The sequence below is a fragment of the Condylura cristata genome, unplaced genomic scaffold (assembly GCF_000260355.1).
Source record: "Condylura cristata isolate star-nosed mole 26May11 unplaced genomic scaffold, ConCri1.0 scaffold00017, whole genome shotgun sequence".
NCBI lineage: Eukaryota > Metazoa > Chordata > Mammalia > Eulipotyphla > Talpidae > Condylura > Condylura cristata.
Window position 1 is genome coordinate 15,344,666 of NW_004567118.1, and position 17,738 is coordinate 15,362,403.

Below are 17,738 nucleotides of genomic sequence, written 5' to 3' on the forward strand. Positions count from 1 at the left end.
GTCCCGTGTGTTAGTTATATAACCAAGGACAGCTCATTTAACTCTGTCTCAGTTTTCTTATGAGTAAATGGAGGAAATTATGCTATTGGCCTTCTGAGATACTAGTGGTTGTGAGAATTTAGTTTTGTGAGCATTTTAGACAAAGTAGCATTAACAAAAATATAATTCTACGGCATAACATTGGTTTTATATTTTTAGTTCCTAGTAAGTGATCAAGTTCCATCTTGACCACAAGCATGTCTGTTAGCTTTCTTACTAGGCACTAAAGAAAATTTCTGTAAGCTTTCAGAAAATCTGAGTCTCAATGAATTAACAATTCGTGTAATGAGTCTGTGTGATGAATCTTTTCTGGTCGTCCCAAAATTCTCTGTAGCTCTATTTTAGAGAAATACAGCATATATATTTAGAAAGTATACATTATTTTTCTCTCATTCTAACACCTAAATTTTAGTATTTCTGAACAACTGTAATATGCCAAAATCTAACATACGTTTTAACAACTACAAGGACATTTTTACTTGTCATTCATTTTTATTTCCACACTTGTTTGAAGCTTAGTAATCAAATTACCAAAAATATTTCTTCCTTCTTACACAGAATTACCTTACTCTTCTGGATGATGAGGATCATAGATTGGAATATTTGAAAATCCAGGATGAGCAGCACCTGGTAATTGAAGGTACAAGATAAAAGTATTCATCTATATTAGCTTTTAGGGGAATAACTTAAAATTTTAGTTAATTGCTTATAATCCACTTCATAAATTTTTCAATTATTTGATTTGATCATTATCTTGTTTATTATAAAGAAAACTTATTGAGCCCTTTTATAGTCCTACATACTATTTAGATTGATTTAAGAAAACAAGTCTGCATTCATTGTCTGGCAAGGAATGGGGACAGTGGGTAGAAACAAATTCATTACAAGTTTACAACATTTTGTAAAATTTTCAAGCTGCCTCTTTGAATTTGAATAAGGAAACTTATTTACATAGTTGGTAGCACAGGTTTTCATTAGTTGTCAGCATTGATCGTTCACCAACAGCTTACTTGTATAATCACAAATTTCTACACTGGTATGCATAAGTCATTGAAAACTTGAACTTTCTTATCAAGAATCCTGGAACTATTGATAGCTGCCTTTGTATTATTACTGACATTTTTCATAATTTAAGAAAGAATTACAGTAGTTCTAATGTTTTAAAGTTTAAGAGCCTTAATTACTTCTATAGATAGTATGTATATTTTTCTTTCAAGTAGGTAATTCTGAGAATAGCTTAATTAATTAATTCTAAACAGGTAACTACAAAGTCTCTAATATAAAGAGGTAGTTATGTTTCAGTTACTAAAAATAACATGAATTTTCTTCAGCTTCTAATTTAGAATTAGCTTTTTTCCCCCCATGTTTAACAGAATCAAATTTGAGTGGCTGTGATTTCAGTGGATTAGATTAAAACATTCCTTTCTGTCTTTCCAGTTCGCAACAAAGATATGAGCTGGCCTGAGGAAATGTCATTTATAGCAAACAGTAGTAAAATAGATAGACACAAGGGTAAGTCTCCAGTATGTTATATTTTTTAAAAATCACCTTAAAATTATTCCTTTTTTTTTTTTTTCTTTCTCTCAACTATTGAAGTGTTAACAGCTTTTGGCTTTCTATTCAAAAGTAACCCCCTCACCCCTCTTATTTTTCTTTTGTTCAAAGCAGAATTTGATGATGCTAATTAACTAAGCCCATATATTTTTAAAGATGTAATAAGAGGAGAGAATTGCTTAAATTCTTAAAAACCGTTTTAGAAATTTAAGAAAAATGCTGCGTATAGATTGCAAATGAGCTTGAATTGTCATGATTGCCAGTGGGCACATCATGAAAAGTTTTCTCTGTTTTAGCTATAAAAGGCCAAGTAGAGAAACATTAGCTCTGTTTGACTCATGAAGAGTCATGGAAATCAGTGCATTTAATAATACATGTAACTGTTTTATAACATATCACTATAACTGATCTTCATTCTTATTTGTTTGTTCTAGTTCCCACAGAAAAGGGAGCCACAGGTCTGAGTAACCTGGGAAACACATGCTTCATGAATTCAAGCATCCAGTGTGTTAGTAACACACAACCACTGACACAGTATTTTATCTCAGGGAGACATCTTTATGAACTCAACAGGTAATCTTTTTTGAGTCAGTGACCTACTAACTTTTTATGGTTTTGATATAAGCCCCTATCACCTGAATTTCGTTTCTCTTCAACCTAGGGAATTTGCCTTGTTTAGTATGAAATAAGGAATACTTCTATTGTCTTAAGACATTTAGCTGGAGAAATAGATGCTAGGTATTTCTGTGGCCATGTGATTGTGATTTTTTTTTTAAAGATTTATTTACTTATGCATACAAGCACTGGGGTTTAGGCCAAACGAATGGGAGGCGGTTAGGGGGCTGGTGAGAGGATTCACCAGAGAGAGAGTGGGGAGCAGAACAGGCAGATCTACTGAAATACACTGCTGAGGGGAGCAGAGGGCGAGAAAGAAGAGGTCTACTGCACCATGTGGGTCAGCTCCCTGGCCAGGCATTGAACTTGTGCTTCAGTGGCTGGCAATAGCTTGATAGTGCTGACTTAACCCCTGTGTCACCAGGGAGGCCCTATATGATTATGATTTATGAGATTCTTTGGCAACAAATTTTCCTCTCAAATTTCTAGGACAAACCCAATTGGTATGAAGGGGCATATGGCTAAATGTTATGGTGATTTAGTACAGGAACTTTGGAGTGGAACTCAGAAGAATGTTGCCCCATTAAAGCTTCGGGTAAGCAGATTCAAATAATATAAATGCCCTAAAGTCTTAAGCAGTTGTTTGATTAGTTTTCTCTGCCTGTTTTTTCATGTTTAGCTTTTTAGATTTAGTAACCAATTTTTTTAATCCTTCACTAGGTATAAACTGGATATTGAATACTTCCATTTGTTCAAATATATGCAAACTATTGCCATAGATGTAGTAGGTAGAAAAAGATCAAAGGCACAGTATAAATTTGAACTGTCATTCATTTTATTAATATACCAAGTACCTTACTTGTATGTGCAGAAAACATTTCTTTGTTAGTACTTCACCATTAGCAGTATTCTGGACTTTTTTTTTTTTTTTAAGATTTATTTATTTATGCATACAGAACTAGGGTACAGGCCAGAAGTGCAGGGGCAGTGAGAGGATTCACCAGAGACACAGTGGGGAGCAGAACAGGAAGACTGACTTAAATACACTGTTGAGGGGAGCAAGCGGCAAGGCAGGAGAGGTCTGCTGCGCCCTGTGGTCACCTCCCTGGCACCACCAGAGAAGCCCAGGATTATTCCTTTTATCTTTATTTTAAAATAAGGGTAAAACTTTTAAATTAAAATTAATCATAATAGCTAAAAATTTGACAGTTTACTGCTTATTAGGCACAATTCTAAGCATTAGCTTATTAATGTTCTAAATATAGGGTTTTTTTTTTTTTTAAAGATTTATTTATTTGTGCGTACAGAACTTGGATACAGGCCAGAGGCACAGGGCAGTGAAAGAATTCACCAGAGACAGAATGAGGAGCAATAACAGTCCGATTGTTGAAGTACACTGCTGAGGGGGGAGCAGCGGGTGGGTCAGGAGAGATCTGCTGGGCCATGTGGTCACCTCCGGGGCAGGCGGGGATCGAACTCATGCGGAAGTGGCTTGAGTCTCTTAATGCTGTGCTGTAACCCGCTGCGCCGCCAGGGAGGGCCCTGAGTATAGGGTTTTACTGTAAGGCAGTGTTGTTACCACCATTTTATGGTTCAGGAAGCAAAGACTCAGAACATTTCAATAACTGTTTAGGGTTGCAAGTTAAACACTAGGCAGGTCTGTTTCTGATAATAAAAATAAGGATACATGATCAGAAAAGTTAACAAAAGTATAACAGGAAATCTTTCAATGGAAATGAATATTTCTATTTTACTGATCTTAAATAACAGCTGTGTACCTAAAGAATTGTTAGACACAGGTCATATCTTCTTTTATTTTTTTTTCTGATTAAGATTAGGAAGATATGATTATCCAAAATATATTTGCTGAAATAGAGTAATGTTGTACATTCTCTTACAATGCCTCTGATTGATTATAGGGCATGTTCATTCCAGGTTTTCTGGGATAGCAATTAATGAGTTTGATTCCCCTTGTTTTTACAGTGGACCATAGCAAAATATGCTCCTAGGTTTAATGGGTTCCAGCAACAAGACTCCCAAGAACTTTTGGCTTTTCTCTTGGATGGCCTTCATGAAGATCTCAATCGAGTCCATGAGAAGCCATATGTGGAACTGAAAGACAGTGATGGTAGACCAGACTGGGAAGTAGCTGCAGAGGTTTGTTGGGTTTGAATTTCTAATATAAGCAACATATAAAATATTCTGGCTACAAATATGTGTTGCAAAGCTAAATGCAAATTACGCTATTTTATTATTACAATTTCAATGTGAAAAGTGAATGAATAAGGAAGGGACAGCACTGAGGTACTCTTGAATGTAGCACCCACCGTTTGTTCAGGGGCCACGATTTTGGGGTGTATTTGACTCTCATGCCATCTGGGATGAAGGACTTTTCAAACACCATGCTTCAAATTCGTGCATGTTAAATTTAACGAAGCCCCAATTTCTTGGAGATACAGATTTTCTGGACATCAGGGAACTTGAACTTGGCCTTTACAGCACTTTGGTCACATGCTCCTTGTTCTGCAGGTTGGTGCAGGTAAACCTGATGACTTGGCCAATGTTGGACCCTGGCCACTGTGCTCAGGGGCTTTCCAGAGGCAACCTGGAAATCTAGAGAACAAGATTGAGGATAGCACGGATTAGAAGTGTAAAACCACCAGAAAGGGCTGTCTGCTATGGTCCTTACAAGCAACAGGCTGTTTATCAAAGACACTGCTGTTTATAATCATTGCTTACCAGCACATGGAGGACAAGAGCACCATGAGCTTAACTGGCCATAACTTTTATATTTTAAATGAAGGTTATGGGTTATATAATCTTGACATTTAAATCCAATATATTGAATACATTTCTTTGATTTTGTGTAGAAAAGTTTATCGTTTGAATTTTGGAAGAAAAAAGTCTGATCTTTTTCTTTGGTAGGCCTGGGACAACCATCTAAGAAGGAATAGGTCAATTGTTGTGGATTTGTTCCATGGGCAACTAAGATCTCAAGTCAAATGCAAAACATGTGGGCATATAAGTGTCCGATTTGACCCTTTCAACTTTTTGTCTTTGCCACTACCAATGGACAGTTATATGCACTTAGAAATAACAGGTAGGTGACAAAGTTCTGAAAAAGTATTTGATTCCCTTGTGTTTCTCTTACTGCATGTCTAATTAATACCATTTGATGATGTTGGGTAAAGGTTGATCGTGAGAATTTTATTATCTAGCAATCTAACTTCAAGCATCATTTAAAGTTTGGAAGAATTGGGAGTGTGGGTCCATTTTTGTGCTAGTTTATTCCTCTCTCAGTTTCAAACCTCGCATTTCTTTATCAGGTAAACGTCAAAAAATAATGATTTATTCAATATCCTCCCAAAATACTATCTGTTGTAGCTTACACATATGAAGTAAGAAATCATGACTAAAATGTTTGCTATTTCCAACAAACACATCATAAACACACACACAGTGTAAAAAATTTTTAATGAAGCCTGTGTGTTACTGACAAAAATATTTTCTCTTCATTAGTTATTAAATTAGATGGTACTACCCCTGTACGATATGGACTAAGATTGAATATGGATGAAAAGTACACAGGATTAAAAAAACAGCTAAGTGATCTCTGCGGACTTAAATCAGAACAAATTCTTCTTGCTGAAGTACATGGTTCTAACATAAAGGTAAAATTAACTATTAATCTAGGAAACCCTGGATTCTATCCGTTGAAAATCCTAGATTTCTCAGTTGTTATGTAAATAACCAAAGGAAATATGAAAACACACAAAAGCCCAACAAAAAGTTTTCCCTCCTAGAAACATAAAACAGTCACCTACCAGAATAAAGGAGTAATAATGATGACGGTGTTTTTAAAGAAGGAGCCACATGAGTCCAGTCCTACCCCATGGAAGCATCCACTGTATCATGCAGAACAGGCCCCCAGTGCCTGCTTCTGCTGCTGCACTGGGCAGCTCTTCACTATCAGCAGCACAAAATTCTTCCTATAGTAACCTATTCTATGTATTTACAAGTGCGTTTTTAGATTATTGTACATACACACACACACCTGACCTCTCAGCATACCAAGAAGTTAGTAAAGACATAATACAAATCACCTTTTTATGCATATCATCTGGAAAAATAACTAGTTAGTATTATTGCCTACTCAGTTGCGCTCCTATTACTGTTATTAATACTGTTAACCTTTTAACATTCATCTGACCATTCATTGACTCTTTTTATAATACAGAGATCTCTTAAGGGTTGGGGGTTTAGACGCTTGAAAAGAAGGACAAAGCCTGAATCAGTTATCTACAACATAACTTCTTCTTATAGAATGTCTTCTTGGTCAGTAAAGCTTATTTCCAGTTTATTATCAAACAGTCATCTTTCAGTTATTTAAAAAAAAATAGTTATCATTTTTACTTTAGTGATGAAAAGCATCTAAAACATTCACTTAAACTATAGCAGAGAGATCATTTTTATGTTTTATCTGAAATATCTCTTCCTTCTTGCTGCTTTTTCTGTAGTATTTCCCTCAGGACAACCAAAAAGTTCGTCTTTCAGTGAGTGGATTTCTCTGTGCATTTGAAATTCCTATCCCTGGATCTCCACTTTCAGCTTCTAGCCCATTACAGACAGGTGAGGTGATTTCAGCTTTAATTATTGGTCTAAGAATCCTTTTTAAATGTGTATAGAGCAAAGACCTTTGGAGCCTGACAGAGATCTTGGTGATCATCTTGTTCTAATTTCTCATTTCATGGATGATGTACCTAAAATTCAGAAAACTAAAGTAACTGAGTTAGTTATTAGGTAATTCTACCACTGGAATTAAGATCACTTTTAACTCTTATCTAATACCAAGATGGCAACAGGTCGATTATATTATCAGAAAACATAAACAACAAATACAACTAAAAAAGAATCTTTTTTCTGATGTTGCATGTGATTTAATAGGGTTGTTCAAGGAGATTTTGGGGGCAGTAGTACGATTTGTCTTTTTTATGTTGCTGATCATTAGGTTCCTTCCCCAAATATAACTCAGAAAATGAGACTTCTCTCATTGGTATTTAGATAGTCCTGACAGTGGGTTGGTAGATGATTTATTGTTGCTTAAATCATCACTTCCCATTATGGAGATTATAATCTTTGTCATCCAGTATAGTATCCATTAGTCATATGAACTTTTGAGCACTTTCAATGTGTCCCATGAGACTATGAAAATGCATTTCAATTTTTTTTTTTAAGGATTTATCTTTATTTATTTATGCATGCAGGAACTGGGAGGTAGGCCAACATTAAGGCCAGTGGTGAAAGGATTCACCAAAGAGTGGGGAACAGAACACACAAATATACTGAAACACTGCTGAGGGGAGCAGCAGGTGAGACAGGAGAGGCCTGGTGTGCCATGTGGTCTCCCAGGCTGGGGTTGGCACTCATGGGGCAGAGGCTGCCATGACTTGATAGTGCTGAGACTTTAAACCCCTGCCCCACTAAGGAGGCCCTGCATTTCAAGTTCAAAAGCAACATCTTTCAATAGTTGTAACAAACATATCAATCTGCCATGTTGATAATGGGAGAGACTATGTATGTGTCCAAGCAGGGAAATCTCAGCTTTCCTCTTTTTTACTCTGACACCTAAAATAGCTCTAAAAAATTAAGTTTTCTCTCAGAACACTAAACAAAAGCAACATCTGATTATAGGGTATTCTACTGGGTAGGGCATAGTTAAATGAATGGAGAATTATACTTTTAAAGGAGAGGAAAAGGAGACACTGTATGCCACAACACGGTGTTTATAAAGATGTTGGGTGAAATTCTACTTAACTTTCCAGCAGCTAACTCTTCCTTGTAATTTTTTTTTTGAGTTAGAGAAATAAAATCTGAAATGAAAATCTTCCATTAAACTTAGAATTATTATTTGAACTGTGGTTTTTTTCCTTGGCCTTTGTCACTGTCTGTGGTATGAATTTCCAGTGTTTGACAAAAGAGCAAAGATGAAGTTACATGAGCTGCTAATGTCATACTTAACCTTGGAATTTGTAGATATTTCCTCTTCTCCATCTACAAATGGAATATTCACCCTAACCACCAATGGGGATCTTCCTCGACCACTATTCATCCCTAATGGAATGCCAAACACTGTTGTGCCATGTGGAACTGAGAAGAACTTCACAAATGGAATGGTGAATGGTCATATGCCGTCGCTTCCTGACAATCCCTTTATAGGCTACATTATTGCAGTCCATCGAAAAATGGTTAGTGTAATGTTAAGCAGATTACTGTTGATCTTGCCAGGGTCATTTGTGAAACGTAGCCATTTTCTGTCTTTGCAAGGTCTTTATTAGTGTGTACTTTCAACATGTTATGTATGCTAATATAAGTCATCAGAGCCCAGACTTAGTATTACCCATGAGGCTCTACCTATGAAATGACAGTCCCCATTCACAGATTGAGAAGTACTAGGTTAGTAAGCACCTCTGAGTACTACTTTTTTTAAAAAAAAATCTGTGCCTCCTGTATGTAAATCATCATCTCTACCAGGTAAATATGGTTGCCTTTAAGAGGCTTTGGTGTTTTTGGAGGGAGAAGGGGAACAGAAACAGAATGTTGCTGGCCAAGACACAGAATGTTTTTGGGCAAGACAAGTTGTATATAATTCCTCCTTTCACAGGTCACTATATAAGTATTGAATTAAAGTCTGATTCTTTTAAAAAATGAATTAAAAACTGATCAGTGGGTAATTAGGAAAGAGGTAATCATTATATATAGTGACAACTTGGTAAAATAGAAAATTAGAACACTGGGCTAATAATTGAGTAGACTGTGTTTTTGCTCTAATCCTGTCACCAGATAGCTTATTGAGCTCTGAGCCTCAGTGTCCTAATTTCAAAAAATGCGAGAGTAGGACTGCTAGATAATTTCTTCGATCCATTAGTTACCTCTATCTCTGTTCAAACGTTCACTCTAATCCTCTGATTTCCAAGGGATAAGTTACAACTTTCACTGATACTAGAAGCACAAATATATATTAGAATCTGACCAAAACAGTTTAACTTAACATCACAGAAGACAATGAGCTTTTTTCTCTTAAACTTTATCTCTTTATTCAGTCTTGTGTTTCTTATTTTCTTTGTGGATTGTACTGTCTTCCTTCTTAATTTGTTTTTTATTCCTATCATATTAATTATATTTGTCAGGTAAAATGTGCAGTTCCCTTATCACTTTAAAAAGTAAATGAACTGATTTTTACAAGGATATCGGATACAAATTCAATACAGAAAAACAATTAAGTACATGAAGTGTATAGTACAAGACAAAATGAAATAAATAAAGCTGCTGTGACTAATTTCCACAAACTTTGAATATGTAGCTTTTAAAACAAAAAAAAAAAGTTTATTCTTTCACTGTTCAAGAAGCCAAAAGTCTAAAATTCAGTACACAGTCACAATAAAAATGCAGTTTGTGTGTGCTTGTGTATGTGTCACTTCATGCCCTGACTGAGATGTGGATATGCAACACACCAAGAATAATGAAGACACTTTAAAGAAGAACAAGGCATGAGGAATTGAGCTACAAGTTATCATGGTTTATTTTTAAAGACATTGTTTAATTTGTGTAAGAAAAGAGAAATAGAACCATGGAATAAAATAGTCTAGAAACAGCTTCACACATGTATAAACAATTGATTCATAACAAAGATGGCAGAGCGCAGTGGTGAGAAGGAGGCCATTTTCTCAGTAACTGGTGCTGGTGTAACTATGCCTATGCAAAACTTGGCACCTGTCTTTCACCAAAGAAAAATCCACAGAAAAATCAACAGAACTGTAGCACTAATACGAGAGTAAAACACAAATCAGCCCCTGGAAGATAACAGGTGAATGTATTCATGACTTTGGTTTGAGGAAATATTGCTTGTACAGGACACTGAAAGCACTAACCATAAAGGAAGACGTTGGTAAGGTGGATATCATTAAAATTAAGAACTAGAGTTTAAAAGGCAAGCATCAGAGTAGAGGTTTGCAACTCACCACCGACAAAAATCTATAAAATATTTAAAAACTTAAAAGTCTTTAAGAGAAAATTTAATAAAAACTTTTCCATCTTGAATAGGCTGGACCATAAAGCTATATTGTAAGCTCTAACTTTACCTTTTTTATTCTTCTATTTAGGTTACCTTGGTTTATAACACTGTTTATGACCCAGAGGCATAGGTTCACACTACCTCAGATGCATGTCAGTGCCATTTTCCAGTTTCCTTCATGAGCTAGCCAGTTCCTTTTGGGAATGCCTAAAATTGATTTTACCATCTTCCTGTTCCAAGTCAACTCCCCTTTCATGTTATTTTTATGAAAGGCAACACCATCCTTCCATGCTGAGGCTAAAATATGTATACCTGTGCCCTTGATTTCTTTCAGAATATTACTTGAATTTGCCTTTTTCTTCATTTTCATTGCTACCTCCTTTCAGGCCCTTTTGATCTTGGGGGATGAATAGCTTTGAAAGTTTTTTTCCTTCTACTTCCTTATGCAAGACAGAAAAAGGACAGGCATAAGGCAAGGCCCATTATGCAGGCCTTGGTTGTTGACACAACCAAGTGTTCTTTCAATAAGGAACTTGGAAAATCAGGTAACCACCTCTCCAACAAAGAACTTGGAAAGAATGAAAATTGAAACATTTCCAAGTAAAGAAATAGGGCAAGAAGTTAGCAGTTAGCTGCATTTTTTTCCCCCCAAATGAGAGAACACATTATTAGGAGATGGCAAGATGAAAATTCCTGGTGTAGTAAAGTTGGATTTATTATCCAAGAACTGAGCAGTTATTGGGGAGAAGTTACCTTTCAGAAGATGAAAATGGTATAGGATTACAAGATACACAGAGGAGAAAGAGTGATCGCTATTGAAATTAAGGTAGTGAAAAATGTGTCATCTGAGAGTTGGAGTAGAAGAAAATCAGAAATTTAAAGAGAGAAGACTTAACCTGAGTTTTAGATTAAAAAAACAAAACTTGTACTGAACTTTGTCTATATTTTTGGAATCTTAAAATGATATCAACAAGTGAAATGGGATTTTAGAGTCATGTGTTTATTTATGGACCATAATTACAGTGATGCTTTTAGTACTTCCAAAGCAGTTTACATAATATATACATGACAAATGAAGAGTTGTTTTCTAAGGAAGGTAAAAGTATACCAGAGTTCTTAATTTATAAGATAATGCTTGATTAAAAAAAAAGACATGGGACACTGAATGAATCCCTCAGTAATTTTAGCTGATGAGACCAGCTGGCATTGTGCTTAAAAGACAGTTCCAAGTCACAAATGTATCCATTAATTCTGTAGGTTGTGTACTTACACAATTTTGTTTAGAAGATGGCCCACAGAACACTGCCCACATGATTAGAAACTCACTTTATTTCAAGAGTAACTGTGTAATTCAAAAGAAAAATATATATATACTTAAGAGAATTATCACAAAACAAATAGCTATGTAATCACCATTGATAAACAATACAACTATCATTCTAAATCATTAATTCTCTCTTCCTCCTAAATATTCTATTTTTCTTTCATTTTATATCCTATGCATAAATACAAAATTTCATTTACCCCGATTTCTAAAGATAGTACTACAAATAGAATCGTATCTGTTTCTTTTTGTGTGTGTGTCTGACTTGTTTACCTCAACATGATGTTTATCAAATTAGTTTATGTTGGGTATTTCCATTGCTGTATGATATTCTATTTTATTAATATGACCTCAAATTCCTATCCTTTCTACTGGTGATAGGCCTTAAGTGGTTTCAGCTTTGGACTATTACATAGAACGCTGCTTCTAGTATTCTTGTACATATCTCCTGGTACCCATATTTGATGGTATAGAAGTATGTAATATGCATTTCCCTGATACCTGGTGTGGCTAACTAAGGGTATCAACTTTTTTTTAGTATTTCAAAAAGGATAGGTAATATTAAGCATTTGTTTTATTAAGCAGCCATTTCTAAGCTAATTCTATACAGTAACTCTATTTCAGGGAATATTTTAAAAATCTCCTTAACATACTCATAGCAAATATTTTTAAATTTTACCTCACTTTTATTCTATCATATATATTAAGTTTCTTAACTGCTTTTAATAAAAAGGATGGTGGATATGTTGTTACAAAATTAAATAATTGGGTTTCACAAGTCTCAAAGTTTGGGAATTTCTGCTCACGTCAATCAACAGCTTATTAAAAAATTGCCTTTTGAGGGAGTTTTTGGGTATATGTTATAGAGAAAGGTTTTAATTACTTGAAAACCTGGAGTTTTAGAAACCTGTATTAAAGCTTGTTCTGTAAATGAAAAAGATTGTAGTGACTAATTTGAAAATGGTAGTGATGCCGGTTACTGGCAGTCTTAGAAAAACAAAGAGGAACAATCAGAGGCGTATCTTCCAACTCTCTTCTTGTCTGTAAACATAGATGAGGACAGAACTGTATTTCCTGTCATCTCAGAAGAATCGCCCCAGCCTCTTTGGAATGCCGTTGATTGTGCCATGTACTGTACATACCCGGAAGAAAGACCTGTATGATGCCGTTTGGATTCAAGTATCTCGATTAGCCAGCCCCCTCCCACCTCAGGAAGCTAGTAACCATGCTCAGGATTGGTGAGTCCAGGGGATCAGCCTAGAGTTGTGATTTCCAACCTCAAGAAAAAAGAATTCGTATGAATTCTTCTCTGATTTATAGGACCTGTTTTATGTCATGTTAAACCATCCAGAGAACATAAAATTCAACCATATAGTTTTATCTTTTGAATAGAAGAGACTGTATATCTTACTTTCATCACTTAGACATTACAGTGTCCAGTAATCTTTTAATGGTTTGATATCTAGACCTCTCCTGCCAGTGCTTTAAACGTTTCGGGTAAATCCTTGACTTTTGTTATTGCAAAATTTAGAAAGTATAAATTCACCAGATTTGTATCATCTCAATCTCCTGAATTCAGAGTGGGAGCAACAATGTCCACATCTGTATATTAACTCTGAAAAGCCTCAGATGATAATAAATGATTCCATTAACATTGTTTTTACTTCTTGTCATTTAAACATGGCATAATTACCTCAATCTAGGTAAAGAAAATAAACATATTTTGTTTCTTTCCAATTCTCCTATTGTAGTTCTGTTGGATTCATAAATGTGTTACTTGTAACAATCATTGGGATTGTGATGTCTTACTTATATCTCAGTTGAAACAGATCTTTTTCATGCTGTCATGATGCATGTAAAAGTCCTACTTTTGTGTTGACTGAGTAAAGAAGTTCTCTTGACTCAAAGGTTTTGCTTTTTTTTTTTCTCATGTGATCTTTTAATGATTAGGATAAGACTCTGGGTAAATAAATTTTAAAAATTGCAAATAATAAATGAGCTATTTAGCTGATGAATGTTCTGTTTACTAAAAATGACAATCAGGCAAAATTATATTTGAAGTCAAAGTAATTGAAAGGTCTTCTAGATGAGGGCTTTTCCCAGAATTTGCTAATGAATTAGATTGGAATGTGAGAGAAATAGGTGTCCAGCTAAGTTTCCAGCCTGAGCAGATGTTTATAAATGATAGTACTATTTAATGAGTTCAGAAAGTTAGGAAAAGGAGCAGGCTTTGTCAGAAGATGGCAGAAACCAAGTTAAATTCAAGAGGTATGTAATATTTTCAAGTGTTAAAGAAATATAAACATTCTTTGCTAAAATAAAAATAAATAGTTGATGAAACCAGATGATATCGTTTAAAAAGAGTAATAAAGGAAGCCTAAGACCTAATTCCTGGTACAACATTTAGAGATTGAAAGAGATAGCAACAGAGGTTGAGAAGTAACAACTAGTGATGAAGTAAAATATCAGAGTACTCAGTATCCAGAAATTAAGTGAAAGAATTATTTCAAGAAAGGAATGGTTGATTGTTTAAGATGCAGTAAAAGAGAATGAGTAAGAGGAAGACCAGGAATAACCATCAGATTTGATGAAATAGAAGTTGTTAGTGAGCTTTACAAAAGTTTTTTTTAGTGGAGTGATATGGATGAAGACAGGGAGGTTGGAGTCAGAGCTTATTTTTAAGAGATTAACACTGAAATATTTATGGAATAAAAATGATAAAATGTCTGGTTTCCTTCAAAAGAATCTTGTGGGTTGCAATAGCCAAGTGGTGCAAACAACCCAAATATCCATTAACAGATACATGAATAAGCAAAATGGGAATACACATAAAATGGAGTGTAATTCTGCTATAAAAAAAAATAAAATTCTTGTATATATTACAACATGAACTTTTTGAGGGCATTATATGAAGTAAAATAAGCCAAACACAAAAGGACAGATACTGTTATTCTGCTTTAATGAGTTGTTTCCAATAGGCAAATTCATGAAACACAAAGTAGATTGGCGCTTACCAGGATTTAGGATGGGAAAAGGTGAGGGGGGATTATTATTTAATGGATTCGGAGTTTTTCTTTAGAAAGATAAAAATTTTCTGGAGATGGATGATGGTGATGGTTGTACAACATTGTGAATGTACATAATGTCACTAATCGTTAAAATGGCTAAATGGCAAATTTTATGTTTCTTTTGCCATAATTTGAAAAAATATGAAAGAATATAGTGGAACAGAGAATACAGATAAGAGTGGCTAAGAATTGATGATTATTATAGTTGGGTGATGAATATGCAGGGGTTCATTATACAGTTCTCTACATCTGTGTTTGTATCAATGAATTTGAAAATTTAGGTTAAGTGAACAAATTCCTAGAATTGAGAATTTATTAAAAATATATAGTTAATATGAGGTAAGGAGGAAATTGAGGATTTGAGAGTAGTGATTGGTTTTTTTGTTTGTTTGTTTTAGTCTAATTATTAGAGTAGTTATACTTGGCTAAGTGATGCATAATGATGGAGATGGTTGTTGCACAGTGGGATATTTGGAAATGAGGTATTGGCAAGTGATAAAAGTTTATATTGACAAGAGCTGGATTATAACTGTTGGGAGTATGTTATATAAAATAACTGGTGGAGGAGTTAAGGCCTAGGTCTTGTTGGATAAGTTAAATTGATTTGAAGTCATCAAGAGTAGCTATCGGAGAAGTAGTGAGAAGACTCAACAGTAAACCAGGTGTTAAAATCTTTAGTGAATAAAGATGAGATGCACCTACCAAGGAGGAATAGCCAGTGGTATAATTCAATAGTATGCTACAGAGAAACCAGAAGGTAGAACTAGGAGAAAGTAGCAAAAAGGAGGAGACTCATGTCATCTCTAGGTTCTGAGATATATGCGAAAAAAAAAAACAGTCAGCACTTTGAATTCTCCAGGGAAGTGCAGGCAAAAAGGTTTAAAAAAAAAAATGTTCAGGAGAGAGAGGCTGCAAGTTCTCAGAGTACTGCCTGGTTGGTTTTCCCTTTATCTTTTGATTCTGTACTTAACTATTGACTGATTTGATACTAGACTGCAAGGGCTAGCAATAATCATTCACTCACGTTATGAGAAAGGTGGGAACTCCTATAACTGACATGTTACTCACTTTTTCCCTTATCATGGTTATATTACCTTCAGCAGTCACAAAATAGGTGGTACCAATTACCAAATGAGCCATAAAGTACACTGCTCTTATGTTACATTCAATGCATTGTTCTTCTTGGGACAAGGAGAAGGGAACTCCCAGAGCCTGTCTTCTAAAAGCCACTGTGACCTTTCAGCTTTCTTTGTTGTATCAATGCATAGCCATGGAAAGGTCTAATTATTTTACTTTGATATGAATTAAATTTTCTAATTGAATCGGGACTGAAGAACAATTGTTTGATTTCAAGATTGGCTTATCTTATAAATTTGCATGGACCACATGGACTCTGTGAGAGACCTGGCAGAGAGACCCTTCTGTAAGCAGGGAAACAGTCTGGGGGCCCAGAGTGTGATCCATCCAGGGCTGCAGCTGATTAGTTCAGATAAGCAGCATTGGACTGTGATGTGAGCATTCTGCTATGACAGATTTCCCTTCCTAGGTTTACTTCAGGGGAAGGTGATAAAGACTTAAACCTCAAATCAGAAATGTTTCTTATACACTTTGGTTTATATTCTGTTTCAGTGATGACAGTATGGGCTATCAATATCCATTCACTCTACGAGTTGTGCAGAAAGATGGGAACTCCTGTGCTTGGTGCCCATGGTATAGGTAAACTGACCTTCTACAAAAGAAAAATTTTAGTAGCATTTCAGATATTACACCTTATTTATAAGGTTTCCTGTTTTTAGACATGATACTGAATAATGAGAAGCTTGAAATAAACTTAGGAGTTATTTGTTCACCCCTTCCTTATGAGGTGTTTTGCTAGGTTCTGCTCTATAGACAGTTGGTTTTATAAATTCTACCATCTTCATCAAATTCATTTATGATCAACATTTATCACTACATAACTTCTGCTTCTTAAATATAAATCATTTTAGCAAGTCTGAGCCCACACAACATCCCCTCCATATGAAATCTGCATAATAAATCTTACTAAGTCTGTTTTTTATTTTTAAAAGACTTACAGAGATTTGATAAGTCAGTACTGTTCTAATGTAGAAAATACCTGACTACGGAAATCAGCCTTCAGAGAATTATAACCAACTGTTAGTAAACTGAGTCTAATAGGCATAACTTTGGGGCCCTCCCTGGTGACACAGCAGGCTAAAAAAGTGCGGCAGTGGAGCTCACTGTAGCTGCCTTAGTGCGAGTTCAATCCCTGGCCATGGAGGTAACCCACATGGCACAGCAGACCTCTCCTGAACCCGCCTACTGCTCCCCTCATCAGTGTACATCCTCAATCTGCCTGTTCTGTTTCCCACTCTGCCTTTGGTGAATCCTCCCACTGCCCCTGCACCTCTGGCCGGTACCCCAGTTCTGTATACATAAGTAAAATAAATCTTTAAAAAAACTAATAATAATAAATAGGCATGACTTTGTCATGCTTACTTGCCCCTCCTCTCAGCCCACAAATTTTTATAGGTGTTTAATGTGACATTTTATAAATAAGGAACAAGGCCATTTTATTCTAGAGTAGCCAGGGGGTTGTCCTACCTCAAAGCATTAAATAATTGAATTTAGAATTTTTTTAGAACTGTTTTATCTCAAACATCCAATTCTCATATCATTTATTTGTCATAAAGTCCCACATATTCATGCAGATTAACAATTGATTATCAGGTGCCTTGAAAACCCAAAGCTTGAGAAGTGATAACCATAATCCCTTGAAATAATTAAGATAGCCATGCATTTATCATGTGACATGAGAAGCCTATGACATACTGTGAAGCCAAAAAAAGAAAATAGGAAAGTGGTGGAGAATTCTGAAAAGAAAATTTGGGTTTCTTTATAATTATTCCCTCCTCATTTGATCATTTTTACCCCTTTAGATTTTGCAGAGGCTGTAAAATTGATTGTGGAGAAGACAGAGCTTTCATTGGAAATGCCTATATTGCTGTGGACTGGGACCCCACTGCCCTTCACCTTCGCTATCAGACTTCACAGGAAAGGGTAAGAA

The 17,738-nt window shown here is 35.3% G+C and overlaps 1 protein-coding gene across 1 annotated transcript in view; it reads left to right on the forward strand.

Annotated features, from left to right (window-relative positions):
• USP32 (ubiquitin specific peptidase 32) overlaps positions 1–17,738 on the forward strand; it is a 128,855-nt gene that overhangs the window by 100,094 nt on the left and 11,023 nt on the right. Inside the window, exons 18-29 of the mRNA XM_004684455.2 lie at positions 598–679; positions 1,477–1,551; positions 2,028–2,166; positions 2,698–2,803; positions 4,192–4,365; positions 5,134–5,308; positions 5,728–5,879; positions 6,726–6,837; positions 8,242–8,453; positions 12,657–12,841; positions 16,301–16,387; positions 17,611–17,731. Coding sequence (XP_004684512.1) covers positions 598–679; positions 1,477–1,551; positions 2,028–2,166; positions 2,698–2,803; positions 4,192–4,365; positions 5,134–5,308; positions 5,728–5,879; positions 6,726–6,837; positions 8,242–8,453; positions 12,657–12,841; positions 16,301–16,387; positions 17,611–17,731 — 1,620 coding nt within the window. The remainder of the gene's footprint in view (positions 1–597; positions 680–1,476; positions 1,552–2,027; positions 2,167–2,697; positions 2,804–4,191; positions 4,366–5,133; positions 5,309–5,727; positions 5,880–6,725; positions 6,838–8,241; positions 8,454–12,656; positions 12,842–16,300; positions 16,388–17,610; positions 17,732–17,738) is intronic.